The sequence below is a fragment of the Nicotiana tomentosiformis genome, unplaced genomic scaffold (assembly GCF_000390325.3).
Source record: "Nicotiana tomentosiformis unplaced genomic scaffold, ASM39032v3 Un00004, whole genome shotgun sequence".
Lineage (NCBI taxonomy): Eukaryota > Viridiplantae > Streptophyta > Magnoliopsida > Solanales > Solanaceae > Nicotiana > Nicotiana tomentosiformis.
In genome coordinates this window covers 208,358-234,842 of record NW_027174563.1, presented here as the reverse complement: position 1 = coordinate 234,842, position 26,485 = coordinate 208,358, and the positions used below count along the sequence as shown (strand labels likewise).

The following is a 26,485-nucleotide window of genomic DNA, read 5'->3' as shown; positions in this document are numbered from 1 at the left end:
CTATAAATTAAAAATGAATAAAGAAGAATTTGCAATAGATGAAAAAACCTATGAAAATCAAGACGGATTAAAAATTAAAATAATATTTTCAAACTTAGGTAGAAGATATAAAAAAATAGGAGACCAATTATACTTAATGATAGAAAAAGAAACAGCAAGATTAGAAGATAGCCTAACAGCTATGACTAGAATAAGTAGAGAAAATGAAGAAATTGATAAGAAAAAAGAAATCGAAATCATTAAAAAACAAGCAACCAAAGAAATACAACAATTGGAAGAAACTAAAAACATAAGAATTATAGCATTAGAAAAAGAATTAAACATGTTAAAAGCAATATATGAAAACAAACAAAGAGAAAAGAATAAAGAAATAGAATTAACAGATGAAATAAATAAATTTAAACAAATATTACAACCAGAAGAAATTCCTAGAATTGAAGAAATAGATAAAATAGATACAGGTGACAATATAGATGACCAAAAATCAGAATCAAGTGAAATAAGTGAAACATATACAGAACTTCTTGAAAATATAGAAAAAATAAAAAATGTAGAAATAAACACAGGAGATGTAAATATGGATGAAAAGCCGAGTACATCGGGTGTAAAAAATCCGAAAGGATTATACCCAAATTATTATACAGCTAACTATGAACATTCTGATAGATATGATACACTATGGAATAGTAGGTTAAATAAAAAATGGACACCAAAACTAATATCTGAACAATATAACTTTTTAGATTTAGATTGCGTAGCAGATATAAATAAAACAATCCAACTATGGATAGGATTTTTATCTAAGCAATTAGTAGATAATAAAATAGGAATGACTGAAACACCAGGATACATAGAAAGAACACTTATAGGAACCGTAAAATTATGGTTACACAATCTAACAAGAGAAAGTATAGATACCTTAAGAAGCAATAAAAAATTTAATGGTGAAATAGCAACAACAAATATAGAAATATTATACAAATATGAAATAGCCATAAGAAATGAATTTAGTAGTATGACTACAGAAATTGAAGAACAAAATAAAGAAAAACAAACAAATAGAAATTTAATAACAAAATTAGCGATATGTAATATGTGCTATATAGATGAATATACTTGTGCATTTAGAGAATATTACTATAAAGGAACATATAATACAGAAGAAAGTAAAGAAATAAGAAAATTATATTTCACAAAATTACCAGAACCTTTTAATTCTAAAATAATAAAAGAATGGAATGAAGCAGGATTGACAGATACTTTAGGAGCTAGAATAAAATTCCTACAACAATGGTTTGTACAATTATGTGAGAAATATAAAGAAGAAACAAAAATGCTTAAAAATAAGACAAATCCAAGGATATAATTACTTTAGTAAATTTGACTGTAAATCAGGATTTTACCATCTAAAACTAGAAGATGAATCTAAAAAACTAACAGCATTTACAGTACCACAAGGATTTTATGAATGGAATGTTTTACCATTTGGATATAAAAATGCACCAGGAAGATACCAACATTTTATGGATAATTATTTTAACCAACTAGAAAATTGTATAATATATATAGACGATATATTACTATATTCAAGAACACAAGATGAACATATAAGATTATTAGAAAAATTCATACACATTATAGAAAACTCTGGCATAAGTTTAAGCAAAACCAAAGCAGAAATTATGAAGAATCAGATAGAATTTTTAGGTATACAAATAGATAAAAATGGAATAAAAATGCAAACACACATAGTACAAAAAATAATCAATCTTGATGAAAACATAGATACAAAAAAGAAATTACAATCATTTTTAGGATTAGTAAACCAAGTAAGAGAATATATACCTAAATTAGCAGAAAACCTAAAACCTCTACAGAAAAAACTAAAAAAGGATGTAGAATACGGGTTCGATGAAAAAGATAAAGAACAAATAAAGAAGATTAAAATATTGTGTAAAAAACTACCAAAATTATACTTCCCAGATGAAAATAAGAAATTTACTTACATTGTAGAAACAGATTCGAGTAATCATAGTTATGGAGGAGTTCTTAAATATAAATATGATAAAGAAAAAATAGAACATCATTGTAGATATTATTCAGGATCTTATACTGAACCACAAGAAAAATGGGAAATAAATAGAAAAGAATTATTTGCATTATATAAATGTTTATTAGCATTTGAACCATATATAGTTTACAACAGATTTATTGTAAGAACAGATAATACCCAAGTAAAATGGTGGATAACTAGAAAAGTACAAGATTCAGTTACAACAAAAGAAATACGCAGACTGGTATTAAATATATTAAACTTTACATTTACAATTGAAATAATCACTACTAACAAGAATGTTGTTGCAGATTATCTATCAAGACAAAGCTACCCAAACTGAACCAGATAATACAATGGAAAATCTACTCTTAGCTATGACTACACTTTGTAAAAAAGTGGAAAGCATAGAAGAAGAGATACAGATATTAAAGAAAACAGCTAGTGGTCAGCAGCATGACTTGAAAAATGCGGAGATAAGACGATCGGAAGTCTCTAAAATTCCAGAGCTAGAAGGTGACGTTGAGAAACACCTAAAAACTCATAACAGTTTGTTAAATGCAGTTGCAGGAAGCAGCACAGCTAGCAGTTCATCTGCAAAGAAAAAGGAAGAAATCAAACCTAGATATACAAATACAAATATGAACAATTTATTTTCAAAACCATTCATACAGAAAAATATCCAAAATACCCAGAAAGAAATATTCCTACCACCACAGATAAACACCTACAAAGAAAGTCTGAACCAAGCCAAAAAGACATACAACCATATAACCCGTACATATATAGACAACATATACAAAATACAAAAATTTCCTAAACAAAAATCCAAGATCCCAAACTACCCAAAATCCAGATGAAGATTATGTTACTCATTATTTAACAGGATATAATAAACTAATAGCACTACCAAATACAAATGCAAAACTAGTAGCCACTTGCTACAATTATGGATTACTAGACACAGTATATACACAGACAGGACAAGAAATAGCTACCATACCAGAAGTATACAGAGCATTTATGCAGTACAAAAGAATAACCAAAGGAACACTATTCTATATACGATTCTATTCAGCTACAGCAGAGATACTATATGAAGAAATAAAACCCATCATACAAGTTATCAAGATCGGACTTACAAGAGAAATGCTAGTACCAGAAAAAATAGAAGAACAAGAAGAGATAGAAAAAATAAATATTCCAGACTTTTATGCAAATAAAAGGATTATCGGAATATCCACTATACTAAATGAACTAGCAAACAACTACCTAAACCAGAATGCTATTTGGAGTTATTATTCAAGAGAACAGACAATGATATATTCAAACTGCAGAGAAATACGAGAACCAGATATGGAAGAATTAAGGCAATGGGTCTTGAGTCTTTTGAAGCCAGAACAATCTACAACCACAAGAGCTATAAGGACAAATTTTATTTCTCCAGAATTATTAACAAGATATTGCAAGTTAATCAGTCACAAATATCCAGATCACATATGCTCAAAATGCAAAGGAGAAGATAATATTGTTCCAGACGTACAACTGGAATAAACAAGAAGAAGATTACTGAAGAAGAAGACGACAAGCTAGACAAAGAGATATGGCAGACAAAATAATGTGAAAGAGATATTAGATTCCTTTCTTTTCTTTATGTTATTTTGTTTTTTGTAAAAAGTCGTAAAGTAAATAGTAAGAGTCAGTTTTCATGAACAGTAAAGGTCGTTCATGAATAGTAAGAGTCAAGAGTCAGTTTTCATGAACAGTAAAGGTCGTTCATGAATAGTAAGAGTCAAGAGTCAGATTCATGAACAGTAAAGGTCGTTCATGAATAGTAAAAGTCATTTTGTAATATTATAAATAAGTCTTTCATTTATGAAATAAAAACAGGCTACCTCTTCAAGCCAAGGGCTTCTCTCTCCTCTCTCTTCTCTTCTCTTCTTTCAAGAAATACTTACAGAAATAAAAATATTCAAAGATAAAATACAGGAAAGCTATGGAAGATAAGCAAGCTATGAATCAACAAGAAAATATGAAAGATCAACAAGAAGACGCCAAGAATCTACAAAAACAGGTATGTAACACTATGAACATGAGTAGCTAAACTAGTATATTCCTGATAATCTCTTACATGTAGATTATAATTATCCATCATATAATAGTACTGTTATAAAAATCATCTTAGTAAGTTTGCCATGAAAATATGCTAAGAGTAAGTAAGCCCAGACTATGCATCCTAAAGTTGAAACCGGTAGGCAGAAGGCCGTTTAGGGGAGTAAACAACAGTTGAAGCGCTGTTAGGGTAACTGATTGAAGCAGAAAATCATGGTAGTGACCAAAAAGATGATTAAAATAACTTATTATAATATGATGAATAAGGATAATAAACATAGAGATTAAAAGGAATATGTTTTAGCAAATCATATCATAAAGATGAACACTTATCTAATAGATGACGATATTACCTATAAAACACTTATATTATACATACTAAAAGACATTAATAATGATGTAAGAAGAATAATCTATGAAAAAATACTCGCTTTTGAAATAACAGAAATAATGAACCAGAATTGGACAGAACTAATTATACCAGAAACAGACTTATATGAACTAGATCTATATTTTGATAATATATAATGAATCAAACATATCTACAATACTGGCAACAAACTACAGAAAATATAAATTCACTAAAAAATCTAATAACAATTAATATAGAACGGTATCAAAGAACCCAAGATATAGTATACATAGAATATGTATTAGAATGCATATCAGAAATAATTAGAATCGTTCCACTACAAAGAGAATTTTATGCAAAATCTTTATAGATAGCTATAAATTAAAAATGAATAAAGAAGAATTTGCAATAGATGAAAAAACCTATGAAAATCAAGACGGATTAAAAATTAAAATAATATTTTCAAACTTAGGTAGAAGATATAAAAAAATAGGAGACCAATTATACTTAATGATAGAAAAAGAAACAGCAAGATTAGAAGATAGCCTAACAGCTATGACTAGAATAAGTAGAGAAAATGAAGAAATTGATAAGAAAAAAGAAATCGAAATCATTAAAAAACAAGCAACCAAAGAAATACAACAATTGGAAGAAACTAAAAACATAAGAATTATAGCATTAGAAAAAGAATTAAACATGTTAAAAGCAATATATGAAAACAAACAAAGAGAAAAGAATAAAGAAATAGAATTAACAGATGAAATAAATAAATTTAAACAAATATTACAACCAGAAGAAATTCCTAGAATTGAAGAAATAGATAAAATAGATACAGGTGACAATATAGATGACCAAAAATCAGAATCAAGTGAAATAAGTGAAACATATACAGAACTTCTTGAAAATATAGAAAAAATAAAAAATGTAGAAATAAACACAGGAGATGTAAATATGGATGAAAAGCCGAGTACATCGGGTGTAAAAAATCCGAAAGGATTATACCCAAATTATTATACAGCTAACTATGAACATTCTGATAGATATGATACACTATGGAATAGTAGGTTAAATAAAAAATGGACACCAAAACTAATATCTGAACAATATAACTTTTTAGATTTAGATTGCGTAGCAGATATAAATAAAACAATCCAACTATGGATAGGATTTTTATCTAAGCAATTAGTAGATAATAAAATAGGAATGACTGAAACACCAGGATACATAGAAAGAACACTTATAGGAACCGTAAAATTATGGTTACACAATCTAACAAAAGAAAGTATAGATACCTTAAGAAGCAATAAAAAATTTAATGGTGAAATAGCAACAACAAATATAGAAATATTATACAAATATGAAATAGCCATAAGAAATGAATTTAGTAGTATGACTACAGAAATTGAAGAACAAAATAAAGAAAAACAAACAAATAGAAATTTAATAACAAAATTAGCGATATGTAATATGTGCTATATAGATGAATATACTTGTGCATTTAGAGAATATTACTATAAAGGAACATATAATACAGAAGAAAGTAAAGAAATAAGAAAATTATATTTCACAAAATTACCAGAACCTTTTAATTCTAAAATAATAAAAGAATGGAATGAAGCAGGATTGACAGATACTTTAGGAGCTAGAATAAAATTCCTACAACAATGGTTTGTACAATTATGTGAGAAATATAAAGAAGAAACAAAAATGGAAAAAATATTAATAAAAAACTTAAGATGTTGTAAAAATAAAACAGCACCACAATTTGGATGTACAGATAAATATTATAATAAAAAATGGAAAACAAAGAAATATAATAGATATAAGTCTAAATATAAAAATAAAAAACCAAGAAAAAGATATTATGTAAAAAACTATCAGAATAAAAGACCATTTAGACCAAAAAAGAAACTAACAGAATGTACTTGTTATAACTGTGGAAAATTAGGACATATAGCTAAAGACTGTAAAGCACCTAGAAACCTAAAGAAAAAACAAATAACTGAAATCGTAATTGATAATGAAGAATATATGCAAATGGAATATATAGATTACGAACTAGATAGCGAAGACAGTGTGTATGAAATATCAGACATAGAAGATGAAATAGAAGAAGAAATAGGAAATGAAATAACAAAAGAAGATGATGAAACCTAATGACTGAAAAAGAAATAGAAGTAATAAGACGAGAAGAATATAAAGATGAAGAATCATCAGAACAAAAAATTATATTTGATAATAATATTTTTGAACAAATAAAAGGAAAAGAGTTAGACCTTAGTGTTGAAAAAATATTTGAAGTACCTACAATAAAAAATTGGTTCAAAAGACAAAAAGAAGAATACTACGTAGTTAGTCAAAAAGAACATATAATTGACTGTAAATATACAAAAGGAAAAGCTAAAATACCAATAATAAATAAAAGAATAATAAATAAAGAAATACAAGATATAAAGGCAAAAAACCCAATTAAATATGTACACCTAGGAGGAACTGAAATATTAATAAAAGCATGTTTTAGAGAAGGAATAGATACCCCTATAGAAATATATTTAGCAGATGATAGGATAATCCAACCTATAGAAAAAAGCATAATAAGTGCAATAAAAGGAAATCTCATATATCAAAAATTTAAATTCATAATAAGTGCCAATTATTCAATAGCAATAAACGATAGGAATATAGATAAATCATTAGTATTATACTGGAAAATGTCAGGAATAGAATTAACACCTGGAAGTAAGATATTTACAGCTAGATGTAAAAATTTATACGTCTTAACAACAAAACATAAAATAGCAGCAAGAAATAAAATTAATAAAATCAAAATAGAAAATCCATTTGAAAGAATAGTTACAGTTATTGACAATAATGAATATAGTTATAAAGAAATTGATATGGAAGAAGATTTAGAAATAGTAAAAGAAAGATTAAGTACATCAAGTATACCAAACCAATTAACTTATGAAACACCAACATCATCGAGAATAAGTACATCAAGAAGAGATTATATAATCCCAAATAATCTAATAAAAAATACAAAAGAAAAAATAAATCCATACCATTACTATATAACCGGAATCATGGAACAAAGAAAATATCAGATATTAATAAATACAGGTCAAGAAGAAAACTATATCACAAGAGAATTAGTAACAGAAACTGAAATAATAACTACTGAACAACTATGCCCAGAATTACCTAAAGAATTAATAATAAATGAAGAAATAACAGAAAAAGAAATAATTATTGGAGGAATACCCTTGATAATACAATTTAAAATATATCAAGAAAATGAAAACGAAAACATTACATTAGGAATAAAATGGTTAGAAAAAGTAAAACCATACAATCTAGGAGATAAACAATTAACCATAACATACAAAGATAAGAAAATAATAATAAAAAGAACAGAAGAATGAAAATTTATATACTTGCAAAAATCATAGTAGAAGGATATTATAATAGATACTATACACCTATGATAGATACAGGAGCAGAAGCTAGTATATGTAAATATAATTGTTTACCAACAGATAAATGGGAAAAATTAAAAACACCTATGGTAGTAACAGGATTTAACAATGAAGGTAGTATGATTAACTACAAAGCAAAGAATGTAAAAATACAAATATGGGATAAAATATTAACTATAGAAGAAATATATAACTTTGAATTTACTACAAAAGATATATTACTAGGAATGCCATTTTTAGATAATTTATACCCACATATAATTACAAGGACACACTGGTGGTTTACCACACCATGTAAAAACAAAGTAGGAGCAAAAAGAGTAAATAATAAACAAAGAAAAACTACAGAATGGATAAAAGGAAGTGAAAAAATCACACAAAAATTAGAAAATATAAGTAAAAATACAACTACTCAATTAGAAATTATTATATTTACAATAGACAAAGTAAAAATAATCCAGAATAAATTAGAAAAATTATATAGTGATAACCCTCTAAAAGGATGGAATAAACATAAAACAAAAATAAAAATAGAATTAATAGAAGAAAACAGTATAATAACACAAAAACCTTTAAAATATAACTTTGATGATTTAGCAGAATTTAAAATGCATATAAAAGAATTGTTAGATAACAATTACATACAAGAAAGCAATAGTAAACATACAAGTCCAGCATTTATAGTAAATAAACATAATGAACAAAAAAGAGGAAAAAGTAGAATGGTTATAGATTACCGAAATTTAAATGCAAAAACTAAAACATATAATTACCCAATACCTAATAAGATATTAAAAATAAGACAAATCCAAGGATATAATTACTTTAGTAAATTTGACTGTAAATCAGGATTTTACCATCTAAAACTAGAAGATGAATCTAAAAAACTAACAGCATTTACAGTACCACAAGGATTTTAAATTTTTTATTGCTTCTTAAGGTATCTATACTTTCTTTTGTTAGATTGTGTAACCATAATTTTACGGTTCCTATAAGTGTTCTTTCTATGTATCCTGGTGTTTCAGTCATTCCTATTTTATTATCTACTAATTGCTTAGATAAAAATCCTATCCATAGTTGGATTGTTTTATTTATATCTGCTACGCAATCTAAATCTAAAAAGTTATATTGTTCAGATATTAGTTTTGGTGTCCATTTTTTATTTAACCTACTATTCCATAGTGTATCATATCTATCAGAATGTTCATAGTTAGCTGTATAATAATTTGGGTATAATCCTTTCGGATTTTTTACACCCGATGTACTCGGCTTTTCATCCATATTTACATCTCCTGTGTTTATTTCTACATTTTTTATTTTTTCTATATTTTCAAGAAGTTCTGTATATGTTTCACTTATTTCACTTGATTCTGATTTTTGGTCATCTATATTGTCACCTGTATCTATTTTATCTATTTCTTCAATTCTAGGAATTTCTTCTGGTTGTAATATTTGTTTAAATTTATTTATTTCATCTGTTAATTCTATTTCTTTATTCTTTTCTCTTTGTTTGTTTTCATATATTGCTTTTAACATGTTTAATTCTTTTTCTAATGCTATAATTCTTATGTTTTTAGTTTCTTCCAATTGTTGTATTTCTTTGGTTGCTTGTTTTTTAATGATTTCGATTTATTTTTTCTTATCAATTTCTTCATTTTCTCTACTTATTCTAGTCATAGCTGTTAGGCTATCTTCTAATCTTGCTGTTTCTTTTTCTATCATTAAGTATAATTGGTCTCCTATTTTTTTATATCTTCTACCTAAGTTTGAAAATATTATTTTAATTTTTAATCCGTCTTGATTTTCATAGGTTTTTTCATCTATTGCAAATTCTTCTTTATTCATTTTTAATTTATAGCTATCTATAAAGATTTTGCATAAAATTCTCTTTGTAGTGGAACGATTCTAATTATTTCTGATATGCATTCTAATACATATTCTATGTATACTATATCTTGGGTTCTTTGATACCGTTCTATATTAATTGTTATTAGATTTTTTAGTGAATTTATATTTTCTGTAGTTTGTTGCCAGTATTGTAGATATGTTTGATTCATTATATATTATCAAAATATAGATCTAGTTCATATAAGTCTGTTTCTGGTATAATTAGTTCTGTCCAATTCTGGTTCTATTATTTCTGTTATTTCAAAGGCTAATATTTTTTCATAGATTATTCTTCTTACATCATTATTAATGTCTTTTAGTATATAAAGTATAAGTGTTTTATAGGTAATATCGTCGTCTATTAGATAAGTGTTCATCTTATCATATGATTTGCTAAAACATATTCCTTTTAATCTCTATGTTTATTATCCTTATTCATCATATTATAATAAGTTATTTTAATCGTCTTTTTGGTCACTACCATGATTTTCTGCTTCAATCAGTTACCCTAACAGCGCTTCAACTCATGTTTACTCCCCTAAACGGCCTTCTGCCTACCGGTTTCAACTTTAGGATGCATAGTCTGGGCTTACCTACTCTTAGCATATTTTCATGGCAAACTTACTCAAGATGATTTTTATAACAGTACTATTATATGATGGATAATTATAATCTACATGTATGAGATTATCAGGAATATACTAGTTTAGCTAGTCATGTTTATAGTGTTACATACCTGTTTTTGTAGATTCTTGGTGTCTTCTTGTTGATCTTTCATATTTTCTTGTTGATTCATAGCTTGCTTATCTTCCATAGCTTTCCTGTATTTTATCTTTAAGTATTTTATCTGTAAGTATTTCTTGAGAGAAGAGAAGAGAGAGGAGAGAGAAGCCCTTGGCCTGAAGATGTAGCCTGTTTTATTTCATAAACGAAAGACTTATTTATAATATTACAAAATGACTTTTACTATTCATGAACGACCTTTACTGTTCATGAATCTGACTCTTGACTCTTACTATTCATGAACGACCTTTACTGTTCATGAAACTAACTCTTGACTTTTACTATTCATGAACGACCTTTACTGTTCATGAAAACTGACTCTTTACTATTTACTTTACGACTTTTTACAAAAAACAAAATAACATAAAGAAAAGAAAGGAATCTAATATCTCTTTCATATTATTTTGTCTGCCATATTTCTTTGTCTAGCTTGTCGTCTTCTTCTTCAGTAATCTTCTTCTTGTTTATTCCAGTTGTACGTCTGGAACAATATTATCTTCTCCTTTGCATTTTGAGCATATGTGATCTGGATATTTGTGACTGATTAACTTGCAATATCTTGTTAATAATTCTGGAGAAATAAAATTTGTCCTTATAGCTCTTGTGGTTGTAGATTGTTCTGGCTTCAAAAGACTCAAGACCCATTGTCTTAATTCTTCCATATCTGGTTCTCGTATTTCTCTGCAGTTTGAATATATCATTGTCTGTTCTCTTGAATAATAACTCCAAATAGCATTCTGGTTTAGGTAGTTGTTTGCTAGTTCATTTAGTATAGTGGATATTCCGATAATCCTTTTATTTGCATAAAAGTCTGGAATATTTATTTTTTCTATCTCTTCTTGTTCTTCTATTTTTTCCGGTACTAGCATTTCTCTTGTAAGTCCGATCTTGATAACTTGTATGATGGGTTTTATTTCTTCATATAGTATCTCTGCTGTAGCTGAATAGAATCGTATATAGAATAGTGTTCCTTTGGTTATTCTTTTGTACTGCATAAATGCTCTGTATACTTCTGGTATGGTAGCTATTTCTTGTCCTGTCTGTGTATATACTGTATCTAGTAATCCGTAATTGTAGCAAGTGGCTACTAGTTTTGCATTTGTATTTGGTAATGCTATTAGTTTATTATATCCTGTTAGATAATGAGTAATATAATCTTCATCTGGATTTTGGGTAGTTTGGGATCTTGGATTTTTGTTTAGGAAGTTTTGTATTTTATATATGTTGTCTATATATGTACGGGTTATATGGTTGTATGTCTTTTTGGCTTGGTTTAGGCTTTCTTTGTAGGTGTTTATCTGTGGTGGTAGGAATATTTCTTTCTGGGTATTTTGGATATTTTTCTGTATGAATGGTTTTGAAAATAGATTGTTCATATTTGTATTTGTATATCTAGGTTTAATTTCTTCCTTTTTCTTTGCAGATAAACTGCTAGCTGTGCTGCTTCCTGCAACTGCATTTAACAAACTGTTATGAGTTTTTAGGTGTTTCTCAACGTCACCTTCTAGCTCTGGAATTTTAGAGACTTCCGATCGTCTTATCTCCGCATTTTTCAAGTCATGCTGCTGACCACTAGCTGTTTTCTTTAATATCTGTATCTCTTCTTCTATGCTTTCCACTTTTTTACAAAGTGTAGTCATAGCTAAGAGTATATTTTCCATTGTATTATCTGGTTCAGTTTGGGTAGCTTTGTCTTGATAAGTAATCTGCAACAACATTCTTGTTAGTAGTGATTATTTCAATTGTAAATGTAAAATTTAATATATTTAATACCAGTCTGCGTATTTCTTTTGTTGTAATTGAATCTTGTACTTTTCTGGTTATCCACCATTTAACTTGGGTGTTATCTATTCTTACAATAAATCTGTTATAGACTATATATGGTTCAAATGCTAATAAACATTTATATAATGCAAATAATTCTTTTCTATTTATTTCCCATCTTTCTTGTGGTTCAGTATAAGATCCTGAATAATATCTGCAATGATGTTCTATTTTTTCTTTATCATATTTATATTTAAGAACTCCTCCATAGCTATGATTACTCGAATCTGTTTCTACAATATAAGTAAATTTCTTATTTTCATCTGGGAAGTATAGTTTTGGTAGTTTTTTACACAATATTTTGATCTTTCTTATTTGTTCCTTATCTTTTTCATCAAATCCATATTCTACATCCTTTTTTAGTTTTTTCTGTAGAGGTTTTAGGTTTTCTGCTAATTTAGGTATATATTCTCTTACTTGGTTTACTAGTCCTAAAAATGATTGTAATTTCTTTTTTGTATCTATGTTTTCATCAAGATTGATTATTTTTTGTACTATATGTGTTTGCATTTTTATTCCATTTTTATCTATTTGTATACCTAAAAATTCTATCTGATTCTTCATAATTTCTGCTTTGGTTTTGCTTAAGCTTATGCCAGAGTTTTCTATAATATGTATGAATTTTTCTAATAATCTTATATGTTCATCTTGTGTTCTTGAATATAGTAGTATATCATCTATATATACTATACAATTTTCTAGTTGGTTAAAATAATTGTCCATAAAATGTTGGTATCTTCCTGGTGCATTTTTATATCCAAATGGTAAAACATTCCATTCATAAAATCCTTGTGGTACTGTAAATGCTGTTAGTTTTTTAGATTCATCTTCTAGTTTTAGATGGTAAAATCCTGATTTACAATCAAATTTACTGAAGTAATTATATCCTTGGATTTGTCTTATTTTTAATATCTTATTAGGTATTGGGTAATTATATGTTTTAGTTTTTGCATTTAAGTTTCGGTAATCTATAACCATTCTACTTTTTCCTCTTTTTTGTTCACTATGTTTATTTACTATAAATGCTGGACTTGTATGTTTACTATTACTTTCTTGTATGTAATTGTTATCTAATAATTCTTTTATATGCATTTTGAATTCTGCTAAGTCATCAAAGTTATATTTTAAAGGTTTTTGTGTTATTATGCTGTTTTCTTCTATTAATTCTATTTTTATTTTTGTTTTATGTTTATTCCAACCTTTTAGAGGGTTATCATTATATAATTTTTCTAATTCATTCTGGATTATTTTTACTTTGTCTATTGTAAATATAATAATTTCTAATTGAGTAGTTATATTTTTACTTATATTTTCTAATTTTTGTGTGATTTTTTCACTTCCTTTTATCCATTCTGTATTTTTTCTTTGTTTATTATTTACTCTTTTTGCTCCTACTTTGTTTTTACATGGTGTGGTAAACCACCAGTGTGTCCTTGTTATTATATGTGGGTATAGTTTATCTAAAAATGGCATTCCTAATAATATATCCTTTGTAGTGAATTCAAAGTTATATATTTCTTCTATAGTTAATATTTTATCCCATATTTGTATTTTTATATTCTTGGCTCTGTAGTTAATCATACTACCTTCATTATTAAATCCTGTTACTACCATAGGTGTTTTTAATTTTTCCCATTTATCTGTTGGTAAACAATTATATTTACATATGTTAGCTTCTGCTCCTGTATCTATCATTGGTGTATAGTATCTATTATAATATCCTTCTACTATGATTTTTGCGAGTATATATATTTTCATTCTTCTGTTCTTTTTATTATTATTTTCTTATCTTTGTGTGTTATGGTTAATTGTTTATCTCCTAGATTGTATGGTTTTACTTTTTCTAACCATTTTATTCCTAATGTAATATTTTCGTTTTCGTTTTCTTGATATATTTTAAATTGTATTATCAAAGGTATTCCTCCAATAATTATTTCTTTTTCTGTTATTTCTTCATTTATTATTAATTCCTTGGGTAATTCAGGGCATAGTTGTTCAGTAGTTATTATTTCAGTTTCTGTTACTAATTCTCTCGTGATATAATTTTCTTCTTGACCTGTATTTATTAATATTTGATATTTTCTTTGTTCCATGATTCCAGTTATATAGTAATGGTATGGATTTATTTTTTCTTTTGTGTTTCTTATTAAGTTTTTTGGGATTATATATTCCCTTCTTGATGTACTTATCCTTGATGATGTTGGTGTTTCATAAGTTAATTGGTTTGGTATACTTGATGTACTTAATCTTTCTTTTACTATTTCTAAGTCTTCTTCCATGTCAATTTCTTTATAACTATATTCATTATTATCAATAACTGTAACTATTCTTTCAAATGGATTTTCTATTTTTATTTTATTAATTTTATTTTTTGCTGCTATTTTATGTTTTGTTGTTAAAACGTATAAGTTTTTACATCTAACTGTAAATATCTTACTTCCAGGTGTTAATTCTATTCCTGACATTTTCCAGTATAATACTAATGATTTATCTATATTCCTATCGTTTATTGCTATTGAATAATTGGCACTTATTATGAATTTAAATTTTTGGTATATAAGATTTCCTTTTATTGCACTTATTATGCTTTTTTCTATAGGTTGGATTATTCTATCATCTGCTAAATATATTTCTATAGGGGTATCTATTCCTTCTCTAAAACATGCTTTTATTAATATTTCAGTTCCTCCTAGGTGTACATATTTAATTGGGTTTTTTGCCTTTATATCTTGTATTTCTTTGTTTATTATTCTTTTGTTTATTATTGGTATTTTGGCTTTTCCTTTTGTATATTTACAGTCAATTATATGTTCTTTTTGGCTAACTACGTAGTATTCTTCTTTTTGTCTTTTGAACCAATTTTTTATTGTAGGTACTTCAAATATTTTTTCGACACTGAGGTCTAATTCTTTTCCTTTTATTTGTTCAAATATACTATTATCAAATATAATCTTTTGTTCTGAGGATTCTTCATCTTTATATTCTTCTCGTGTTATTATTTTTATTTCTTTTTCAGTCATTAGGTTTCATCATCTTCTTTAGTTATTTCATCTCCTATTTCATCTTCTATATCTGATATTTCATATACACTATCTTCACTATCTAGTTCATAGTCTATATATTCCATTTGCATATATTCTTCATCATCAATTATGATTTCAGTTATTTGTTTTTTCTTTAAGTTTCTAGGTGCTTTACAGTCTTTAGCTATATGTCCTAATTTTCCACAGTTATAACAAGTACATTCTGTTAGTTTCTTTTTTGGTCTAAATGGTCTTTTATTCTGATAATTTTTTACATAATATCTTTTTCTTGGTTTTTTATTTTTATATTTTGACTTGTATTTATTATATTTCTTTGTTTTCCATTTTTTATTATAATATTTATCTGTACATCCAAATTGTGGTGCTGTTTTATTTTTACAACATCTTAAAGGTTTTTTATTAATGTTTTTTCTATTTTTGCTTCTTCTTTATATTTTTCACATATTTGTACAAACCATTGTTGTAGAAATTTTATTCTAGCTCCTAAAGTATCTGTTAATCCTGCTTCATTCCAGTCTTTTATTATTTTAGAATTAAAAGGTTCTGGTAATTTTGTGAAATATAGTTTTCTTATTTCTTTGCTCTCTTCTGTATTATATGTTCCTTTATAATAATATTCTCTGAATGCACAAGTATATTCGTCTATATAACACATATTACATATTGCTAATTTTGTTATTAGATTTCTATTTATTTGTTTTTCCTTATTTTGTTCTTCAATTTCTGTAGTCATGCTACTAAATTCGTTTCTTATAGCTATTTCATATTTGTATAATATTTCTATATTTGTTGTTGCTATTTCACCATTAAATTTTTTATTGCTTCTTAAGGTATCTATACTTTCTCTAGTTAAATTTTGTAACCATAATTTTACCGTTCCTATAAGTGTTCTTTCTATATATCCTGGTGTTTCTGTCATTCCTATTTTATTATCTACCAATTGTTTAGATACATATCCTATCCATAGTTGGATTGTTTTATTTATATCTGCTACGCAATCTAAATCTAAAAAGTTATATTGTTCTGATATTGGTTTTGGTGTCCATTTTTTATTTAATCTACTATCCCATAGTGTATTATATCTATCATGTTGTTCATAATTGGCTGTATAATAATTTGGGTATAATCCTTTTGGATTTTTTACACCTGATGTACTAGGTTTTTCTTCCATTTTTACATCTCCTGTATTTACTTCTACATTTTTTGTTTTTTCTATATTTTCTAAAAGTTCTGTATATGTTTCACTTATTTCGCTTGATTCTGACTCTTGGTCATCTATATTATTATCTATTTCTTCAATTCTGAGGGTTTCTTCTGTTTGTAATATTTGTTTAAATTTATTTATTTCATCTGTTAATTCTATTTCTTTATTCTTTTCTCTTTGCTTGTTTTCATATAGTGCTTTTAACATATTTAACTCTTTTTCTAATGCCATAATCTTTGTATTTTTGGTTTCTTCCAATTGTTGTATTTCTTTGCTTGCTTGTTTCTTAATAATTTCAATTTCTTTTTTCTTATCAATTTCCTCATTTTCTCTACTTATTCTAGTCATAGCTGTTAAGCTATCTTCTAATCTTGCTGTTTCTTTTTCTATCATTAAGTATAATTGGTCTCCTATTTTTTTATATCTTCTGCCTAAGTTTGAAAATATTATTTTTATTTTTAATCCGTCTTGATTTTCATAGGTTTTTTCATCTATTGCAAATTCTTCTTTGTTCATTTTTTAATCTATGGCATGGTAGTTAGGGTAACTGATTTTCATCATATTATAATAAGTTATTTTAATCATCCATTTGAAAGAATAGTTACAGTTATTGACAATAATGAATATAGTTATAAAGAAATTGATATGGAAGAAGATTTAGAAATAGTAAAAGAAAGATTAAGTACATCAAGTATACCAAACCAATTAACTTATGAAACACCAACATCATCGAGAATAAGTACATCAAGAAGAGATTATATAATCCCAAATAATCTAATAAAAAATACAAAAGAAAAATTTATATGATGGATAATTATAATCTACATGTAAGAGATTATCAGGAATATACTAGTTTAGCTACTCATGTTCATAGTGTTACATACCTGTTTTTGTAGATTCTTGGTGTCTTCTTGTTGATCTTTCATATTTTCTTGCTGATTCATAGCTTGCTTATCTTCCATAGCTCTCCTGTATTTTATCTGTAAGTATTTCTTGTGAGAAGAGAAGAGAGAGGAGAGAGAAGCCCTTGGCCTGAAGATGTAGCCTGTTTTATTTCATAAACGAAAGACTTATTTATAATATTACAAAATGACTTTTACTATTCATGAACGACCTTTACTGTTCATGAATCTGACTCTTGACTCTTACTATTCATGAACGACCTTTACTGTTCATGAAAACTGACTCTTGACTCTTACTATTCATGAACGACCTTTACTGTTCATGAAAACTGACTCTTACTATTTACTTTACGACTTTTTACAAAAAACAAAATAACATAAAGAAAAGAAAGGAATCTAATATCTCTTTCATATTATTTTGTCTGCCATATTTCTTTGTCTAGCTTGTCGTCTTCTTCTTCAGTAATCTTCTTCTTGTTTATTCCAGTTGTACGTCTGGAACAATATTATCTTCTCCTTTGCATTTTGAGCATATGTGATCTGGATATTTGTGACTGATTAACTTGCAATATCTTGTTAATAATTCTGGAGAAATAAAATTTGTCCTTATAGCTCTTGTGGTTGTAGATTGTTCTGGCTTCAAAAGACTCAAGACCCATTGTCTTAATTCTTCCATATCTGGTTCTCGTATTTCTCTGCAGTTTGAATATATCATTGTCTGTTCTCTTGAATAATAACTCCAAATAGCATTCTGGTTTAGGTAGTTGTTTGCTAGTTCATTTAGTATAGTGGATATTCCGATAATCCTTTTATTTGCATAAAAGTCTGGAATATTTATTTTTTCTATCTCTTCTTGTTCTTCTATTTTTTCTGGTACTAGCATCTCCCTTGTAAGTCCGATCTTGATAACTTGTATGATGGGTTTTATTTCTTCATATAGTATCTCTGCTGTAGCTGAATAGAATCGTATATAGAATAATGTTCCTTTGGTTATTCTTTTGTACTGCATAAATGCTCTGTATACTTCTGGTATGGTAGCTATTTCTTGTCCTGTCTGTGTATATACTGTATCTAGTAATCCGTAATTGTAGCAAGTGGCTACTAGTTTTGCATTTGTATTTGGTAATGCTATTAGTTTATTATATCCTGTTAGATAATGAGTAATATAATCTTCATCTGGATTTTGGGTAGTTTGGGATCTTGGATTTTTGTTTAGGAAGTTTTGTATTTTATATATGTTGTCTATATATGTACGGGTTATATGGTTGTATGTCTTTTTGGCTTGGTTTAGGCTTTCTTTGTAGGTGTTTATCTGTGGTGGTAGGAATATTTCTTTCTGGGTATTTTGGATATTTTTCTGTATGAATGGTTTTGAAAATAAATTGTTCATATTTGTATTTGTATATCTAGGTTTGATTTCTTCCTTTTTCTTTGCAGATGAACTGCTAGCTGTGCTGCTTCCTGCAACTGCATTTAACAAACTGTTATGAGTTTTTAGGTGTTTCTCAACGTCACCTTCTAGCTCTGGAATTTTAGAGACTTCCGATCGTCTTATCTCCGCATTTTTCAAGTCATGCTGCTGACCACTAGCTGTTTTCTTTAATATCTGTATCTCTTCTTCTATGCTTTCCACTTTTTTACAAAGTGTAGTCATAGCTAAGAGTAGATTTTCCATTGTATTATCTGGTTCAGTTTGGGTAGCTTTGTCTTGATAAATAATCTGCAACAACATTCTTGTTAGTAGTGATTATTTCAATTGTAAATGTAAAGTTTAATATATTTAATACCAGTCTGCGTATTTCTTTTGTTGTAACTGAATCTTGTACTTTTCTGGTTATCCACCATTTAACTTGGGTGTTATCTGTTCTTACAATAAATCTGTTGTAAACTATATATGGTTCAAATGCTAATAAACATTTATATAATGCAAATAATTCTTTTCTATTTATTTCCCATCTTTCTTGTGGTTCAGTATAAGATCCTGAATAATATCTGCAATGATGTTCTATTTTTTCTTTATCATATTTATATTTAAGAACTCCTCCATAACTATGATTACTCGAATCTGTTTCTACAATATAAGTAAATTTCTTATTTTCATCTGGGAAGTATAATTTTGGTAGTTTCTTACACAATATTTTAATCTTCCTTATTTGTTCCTTATCTTTTTCATCGAACCCATATTCTACATCCTTTTTTAGTTTTTTCTGTAGAGGTTTTAGGTTTTCTGCTAATTTAGGTATATATTCTCTTACTTGGTTTACTAATCCTAAAAATGATTGTAATTTCTTTTTTGTATCTATGTTTTCATCAAGATTGATTATTTTTTGTACTATGTGTGTTTGCATTTTTATTCCATTTTTATCTATTTGTATACCTAAAAATTCTATCTGATTCTTCATAATTTCTGCTTTGGTTTTGCTTAAGCTTATGCCAGAGTTTTCTATAATATGTATGAATTTTTCTAATAATCTTATATGTTCATCTTGTGTTCTTGAATATAGTAGTATATCATCTATATATACTATACAATTTTCTAGTTGGTTAAAATAATTATCCATAAAATGTTGGTATCTTCCTGGTGCATTTTTATATCCAAATGGTAAAACATTCCATTCATAAAATCCTTGTGGTACTGTAAATGCTGTTAGTTTTTTAGATTCATCTTCTAGTTTTAGATGGTAAAATCCTGATTTACAGTCAAATTTACTGAAGTAATTATATCCTTGGATTTGTCTTATTTTTAATATCTTATTAGGTATTGGGTAATTATATGTTTTAGTTTTTGCATTTAAGTTTCGGTAATCTATAACCATTCTACTTTTTCCTCTTTTTTGTTCACTATGTTTATTTACTATAAATGCTGGACTTGTATGTTTACTATTACTTTCTTGTATGTAATTGTTATCTAACAATTCTTTTATATGCATTTTAAATTCTGCTAAGTCATCAAAGTTATATTTTAAAGGTTTTTGTGTTATTATACTGTTTTCTTCTATTAATTCTATTTTTATTTTTGTTTTATGTTTATTCCATCCTTTTAGAGGGTTATCATTATATAATTTTTCTAATTCATTCTGGATTATTTTTACTTTGTCTATTGTAAATATAATAATTTCTAATTGAGTAGTTATATTTTTACTTATATTTTCTAATTTTTGTGTGATTTTTTCACTTCCTTTTATCCATTCTGTATTTTTTCTTTGTTTATTATTTACTCTTTTTGCTCCTACTTTGTTTTTACATGGTGTGGTAAACCACCAGTGTGTCCTTGTTATTATATGTGGGTATAGTTTATCTAAAAATGGCATTCCTAATAATATATCCTTTGTAGTGAATTCAAAGTTATATATTTCTTCTATAGTTAATATTTTATCCCATATTTGTATTTTTATATTCTTGGCTCTGTAGTTAATCATACTACCTTCATTATTAAATCCTGTTACTACCATAGGTGTTTTTAATTTTTCCCATTTATCTGTTGGTAAACAATTATATTTACATATGCTAGCTTCTGCTCCTGTATCTATCATTGGTGTATAGTATCTATTATAATATCCTTCTACTATGATTTTTGCGAGTATATATATTTTCATTCTTCTGTTCTTTTTATTATTATTTTCTTATCTTTGTATGTTATGGTTAATTGTTTATCTCCTAGATTGTATGGTTTTACTTTTTCTAACCATTTTATTCCTAATGTAATGTTTTCGTTTTCATTTTCTTGATATATTTTAAATTGTATTATCAAGGGTATTCCTCCAATAATTATTTCTTTTTCTGTTATTTCTTCATTTATTATTAATTCTTTAGGTAATTCTGGGCATAGTTGTTCAGTAGTTATTATTTCAGTTTCTGTTACTAATTCTCTTGTGATATAGTTTTCTTCTTGACCTGTATTTATTAATATTTGATATTTTCTTTGTTCCATGATTCCAGTTATATAGTAATGGTATGGATTTATTTTTTCTTTTGTGTTTCTTATTAAGTTTTTTGGGATTATATATTCCCTTCTTGATGTACTTATCCTTGATGATGTTGGTGTTTCATAAGTTAATTGGTTTGGTATACTTGATGTACTTAATCTTTCTTTTACTATTTCTAAGTCTTCTTCCATGTCAATTTCTTTATAACTATATTCATTATTATCAATAACTGTAACTATTCTTTCAAATGGATTTTCTATTTTTATTTTATTAATTTTATTTTTTGCTGCTATTTTATGTTTTGTTGTTAAAACGTATAAGTTTTTACATCTAGCTGTAAATATCTTACTTCCAGGTGTTAATTCTATTCCTGACATTTTCCAGTATAATACTAATGATTTATCTATATTCCTATCGTTTATTGCTATTGAATAATTGGCACTTATTATGAATTTAAATTTTTGGTATATGAGATTTCCTTTTATTGCACTTATTATGCTTTTTTCTATAGGTTGGATTATCCTATCATCTGCTAAATATATTTCTATAGGGGTATCTATTCCTTCTCTAAAACATGCTTTTATTAATATTTCAGTTCCTCCTAGGTGTACATATTTAATTGGGTTTTTTGCCTTTATATCTTGTATTTCTTTATTTATTATTCTTTTATTTATTATTGGTATTTTAGCTTTTCCTTTTGTATATTTACAGTCAATTATATGTTCTTTTTGACTAACTACGTAGTATTCTTCTCTTTGTCTTTTGAACCAATTTTTTATTGTAGGTACTTCAAATATTTTTTCAACACTAAGGTCTAACTCTTTTCCTTTTATTTGTTCAAAAATATTATTATCAAATATAATTTTTTGTTCTGATGATTCTTCATCTTTATATTCTTCTCGTCTTATTACTTCTATTTCTTTTTCAGTCATTAGGTTTCATCATCTTCTTTTGTTATTTCATTTCCTATTTCTTCTTCTATTTCATCTTCTATGTCTGATATTTCATACACACTGTCTTCGCTATCTAGTTCGTAATCTATATATTCCATTTGCATATATTCTTCATTATCAATTACGATTTCAGTTATTTGTTTTTTCTTTAGGTTTCTAGGTGCTTTACAGTCTTTAGCTATATGTCCTAATTTTCCACAGTTATAACAAGTACATTCTGTTAGTTTCTTTTTTGGTCTAAATGGTCTTTTATTCTGATAGTTTTTTACATAATATCTTTTTCTTGGTTTTTTATTTTTATATTTTGACTTATATCTATTATATTTCTTTGTTTTCCATTTTTTATTATAATATTTATCTGTACATCCAAATTGTGGTGCTGTTTTATTTTTACAACATCTTAAGTTTTTTATTAATATTTTTTCCATTTTTGTTTCTTCTTTATATTTTTCACATAATTGTACAAACCATTGTTGTAGGAATTTTATTCTAGCTCCTAAAGTATCTGTTAATCCTGCTTCATTCCATTCTTTTATTATTTTAGAATTAAAAGGTTCTGGTAATTTTGTGAAATATAATTTTCTTATTTCTTTACTTTCTTCTGTATTATATGTTCCTTTATAGTAATATTCTCTAAATGCACAAGTATATTCATCTATATAGCACATATTACATATTGCTAATTTTGTTATTAGATTTCTATTTGTTTGTTTTTCTTTATTTTGTTCTTCAATTTCTGTAGTCATACTACTAAATTCATTTCTTATGGCTATTTCATATTTGTATAATATTTCTATATTTGTTGTTGCTATTTCACCATTAAATTTTTTATTGCTTCTTAAGGTATCTATACTTTCTCTTGTTAGATTGTGTAACCATAATTTTACGGTTCCTATAAGTGTTCTTTCTATGTATCCTGGTGTTTCAGTCATTCCTATTTTATTATCTACTAATTGCTTAGATAAAAATCCTATCCATAGTTGGATTGTTTTATTTATATCAGCTACGCAATCTAAATCTAAAAAGTTATATTGTTCAGATATTGGTTTTGGTGTCCATTTTTTATTTAACCTACTATTCCATAGTGTATCATATCTATCAGATTGTTCATAGTTAGCTGTATAATAATTTGGGTATAATCCTTTCGGATTTTTTACACCCGATGTACTCGGCTTTTCATCCATATTTACATCTCCTGTGTTTATTTCTACATTTTTTATTTTTTCTATATTTTCTAGAAGTTCTGTATATGTTTCACTTATTTCACTTGATTCTGATTTTTGGTCATCTATATTGTCACCTGTATCTATTTTATCTATTTCTTCAATTCTAGGAATTTCTTCTGGTTGTAATATTTGTTTAAATTTATTTATTTCATCTGTTAATTCTATTTCTTTATTCTTTTCTCTTTGTTTGTTTTCATATATTGCTTTTAACATGTTTAATTCTTTTTCTAATGCTATAATTCTTATGTTTTTAGTTTCTTCCAATTGTTGTATTTCTTTGGTTGCTTGTTTTTTAATGATTTCGATTTCTTTTTTCTTATCGATTTCTTCATTTTCTCTACTTATTCTAGTCATAGCTGTTAGGCTATCTTCTAATCTTGCTGTTTCTTTTTCTATCATTAAGTATAATTGGTCTCCTATTTTTTTATATCTTCTACCTAAGTTTGAAAATATTATTTTAATTTTTAATCCGTCTTGATTTTCATAGGTAGCATCCTTAAATTTCATGTTCTAATTCTACCTTCCAATAGAAAATTTACCATCTCCAGGAATTGATTGCCCATGTTCCAACCTTTCATCCTGGAAACCTAAATGGCATGAACTACCATCAACAACACAATATTGCATTGAAAGATCTACAACAGCTCTGGCAGCTAGGCCTGCATATTCTGCAAACTCAGCCGCTGCTTGAGCAGCAGAGGTAGCATCCTTAAATTTCATGTTCCAATTCTGCCTGCCAACAAAAATATTACAATTACCATCTCTAGGAAATGATTGCCCATGTTCCAACCTTTCATCCTTGAAACCTAAGTGGCATGAACCAGCATCATCAACACAATATTGCCTTGAAAGTTCAACAACAGCTCTGGCAGCTAGGCTTGCATATTCTGCAAACTCAGCTGCTGCTTGAGCAGCAGAGGTAGCATCCTTAAATTTCATGTTCCAATTCTGCTTGCCAACAGAAAAATTACCATCTCCAAGAAATGATTGCCCATGTTCCAACCTTTCATCCTTGAAACCTAAGTGGCATGAACCACCATCATCAACACAATATTGCCTTGAAAGTTATACAACAGCTCTGGGAGCTAGGCCTGCATATTCTGCAAACTCAGCCGCTGCTTGAGCAGTAGAGGTAGCATCCTTAAATTTCTTGTTCCAATTCTACTGGCCAACAGAAAAATTACAATTACCATCTCCAAGAAATGATTTCCCATGTTCCAACCTTTCATATTTGAAACCTAAGTGCCATGAACCACCATCATCAACACAATATTGCCTTGAAAGTTCTACAACAGCTCTGGCTGCTAGGCTTGCATGTTCTGCAAAATCAGCCGCTTCTTGAGCAACAAAGGTAGCATCCTTAAATTTCATGTTCCAATTCTGCCTGCCAACAGAAAAATTACTACTACCACCACCAGGAAATGATTGCCCATGTTCCAACCTTTCATCTTTGAAACCTAAGTGGCATGAACTACCATCATCAAAATAATATTCCCTTGAAAGTTCTATAACAGCTCTGGCAGCTAGGCTTGCATGTTCTGCAAACTCAGCCGCTGCTTGAGCAGCAGAGGTAGCATCCTTAAATTTCATTTTCCAATTCTACCTGCCAACAGAAAAATTACCATTACCATCTCCAGGAAATAATTGCCCATGTTCCAACCTTTCAACCTTGAAACCTAAGTGGCATGAACCACCATCATCAACACAATATAGCCTAGAAAGTTCTACAACAGCTCTGGCAGCTAGGCTTGCATGTTCTGCAAACTCAGCCGTTGCTTGAGCAGCAGAGGTAGCATCATAAATTTCATGTTCCAATTCTGCCTCGCAGCAGAAAAATTACCATTACCATCTACAGGAAATGATTTCCCATGTTCCAACCTTTCATCCTTGAAACCTAAGTGGCATGAACCACCATCATCAACACAATATTTCCTTGAAAGTTCTACAACAGCTCTGGCCGCTAGGCCACCATGTTCAGCAAACTCAGCCGCTGCTTGAGCAGCAAAGGTAGCATCCTTAAATTTCATGTTCTAATTCTACCTTCCAATAAAAAATTTACCATCTCCAGGAAATGATTTCCCATGTTCCAACCTTTCATCCTAGAAACCTAAATGGCATGAACTACCATCAACAACACAATATTGCATTGAAAGATCTACTATATCTATGGCTTCTAGGCTTGAATGTTCTGCAAACTCAGTAGCTGCTTGAGCAGCAGAGGTAGCATCCTTAAATTTCATGTTCCAATTCTGCCTGCCAACAAAAATATTACCATTTCCATCTCTAGGAAATGATTGCCCATGTTCCAACCTTTCATCCTTGAAACCTAAATGGCATGAACCACCATCATCAACACAATATAGCCTTGAAAGTTCTACTACAGCTCTGGGAGCTAGGCCTGCATGTTCTGCAAACTCAGCCGCTGCTTGAGCAGTAGAGGTAGTATCCTTAAATTTCATGTTCCAATTCTACTGGCCAACAGAAAAATTACAATTACCATCTTCAGGAAATGATTTCCCATGTTCCAACCTTTCATCTTTGAAACCTAAGTGCCATGAACCACCATCATCAACACAATATTGCCTTGAAAGTTCTACAACAGCTCTGGCAGCTAGGCTTGCATGTTCTGCAAAATCAGCCGCTGCTTGAGCAACAAAGGTAGCATCCTTAAATTTCATGTTCCAGTTCTGCCTGCCAACAGAAAAATTACGACTACCACCTCCAGGAAATGATTGCGCATGTT

At 27.9% G+C, this 26,485-nt stretch overlaps 2 protein-coding genes and 1 pseudogene across 2 annotated transcripts; 1 reads left to right on the top strand and 2 right to left on the bottom strand.

The window, feature by feature from the left end:
• The first annotated feature begins 2,380 nt into the window (after nucleotides 1-2,380).
• LOC138903810 (uncharacterized) lies at nucleotides 2,381-3,907 on the top strand (annotated as a pseudogene).
• Nucleotides 3,908-11,060: 7,153 nt separating this feature from the next.
• LOC104089801 (uncharacterized) lies at nucleotides 11,061-12,474 on the bottom strand. Its single transcript, XM_070192379.1, has one exon. It carries the CDS (start codon nucleotides 12,379-12,381, stop codon nucleotides 11,128-11,130), a length of 1,254 nt encoding a protein of 417 aa, XP_070048480.1. The 5' UTR covers nucleotides 12,382-12,474; the 3' UTR covers nucleotides 11,061-11,127.
• A 5,346-nt stretch (nucleotides 12,475-17,820) lies between these two features.
• On the bottom strand, nucleotides 17,821-19,400 carry LOC138903811 (uncharacterized). Its single transcript, XM_070192380.1, has one exon. The coding sequence runs from the start codon at nucleotides 19,367-19,369 to the stop codon at nucleotides 18,116-18,118; it is 1,254 nt and encodes a 417-aa protein (XP_070048481.1). The 5' UTR covers nucleotides 19,370-19,400; the 3' UTR covers nucleotides 17,821-18,115.
• Between the last annotated feature and the right edge of the window lie 7,085 nt (nucleotides 19,401-26,485).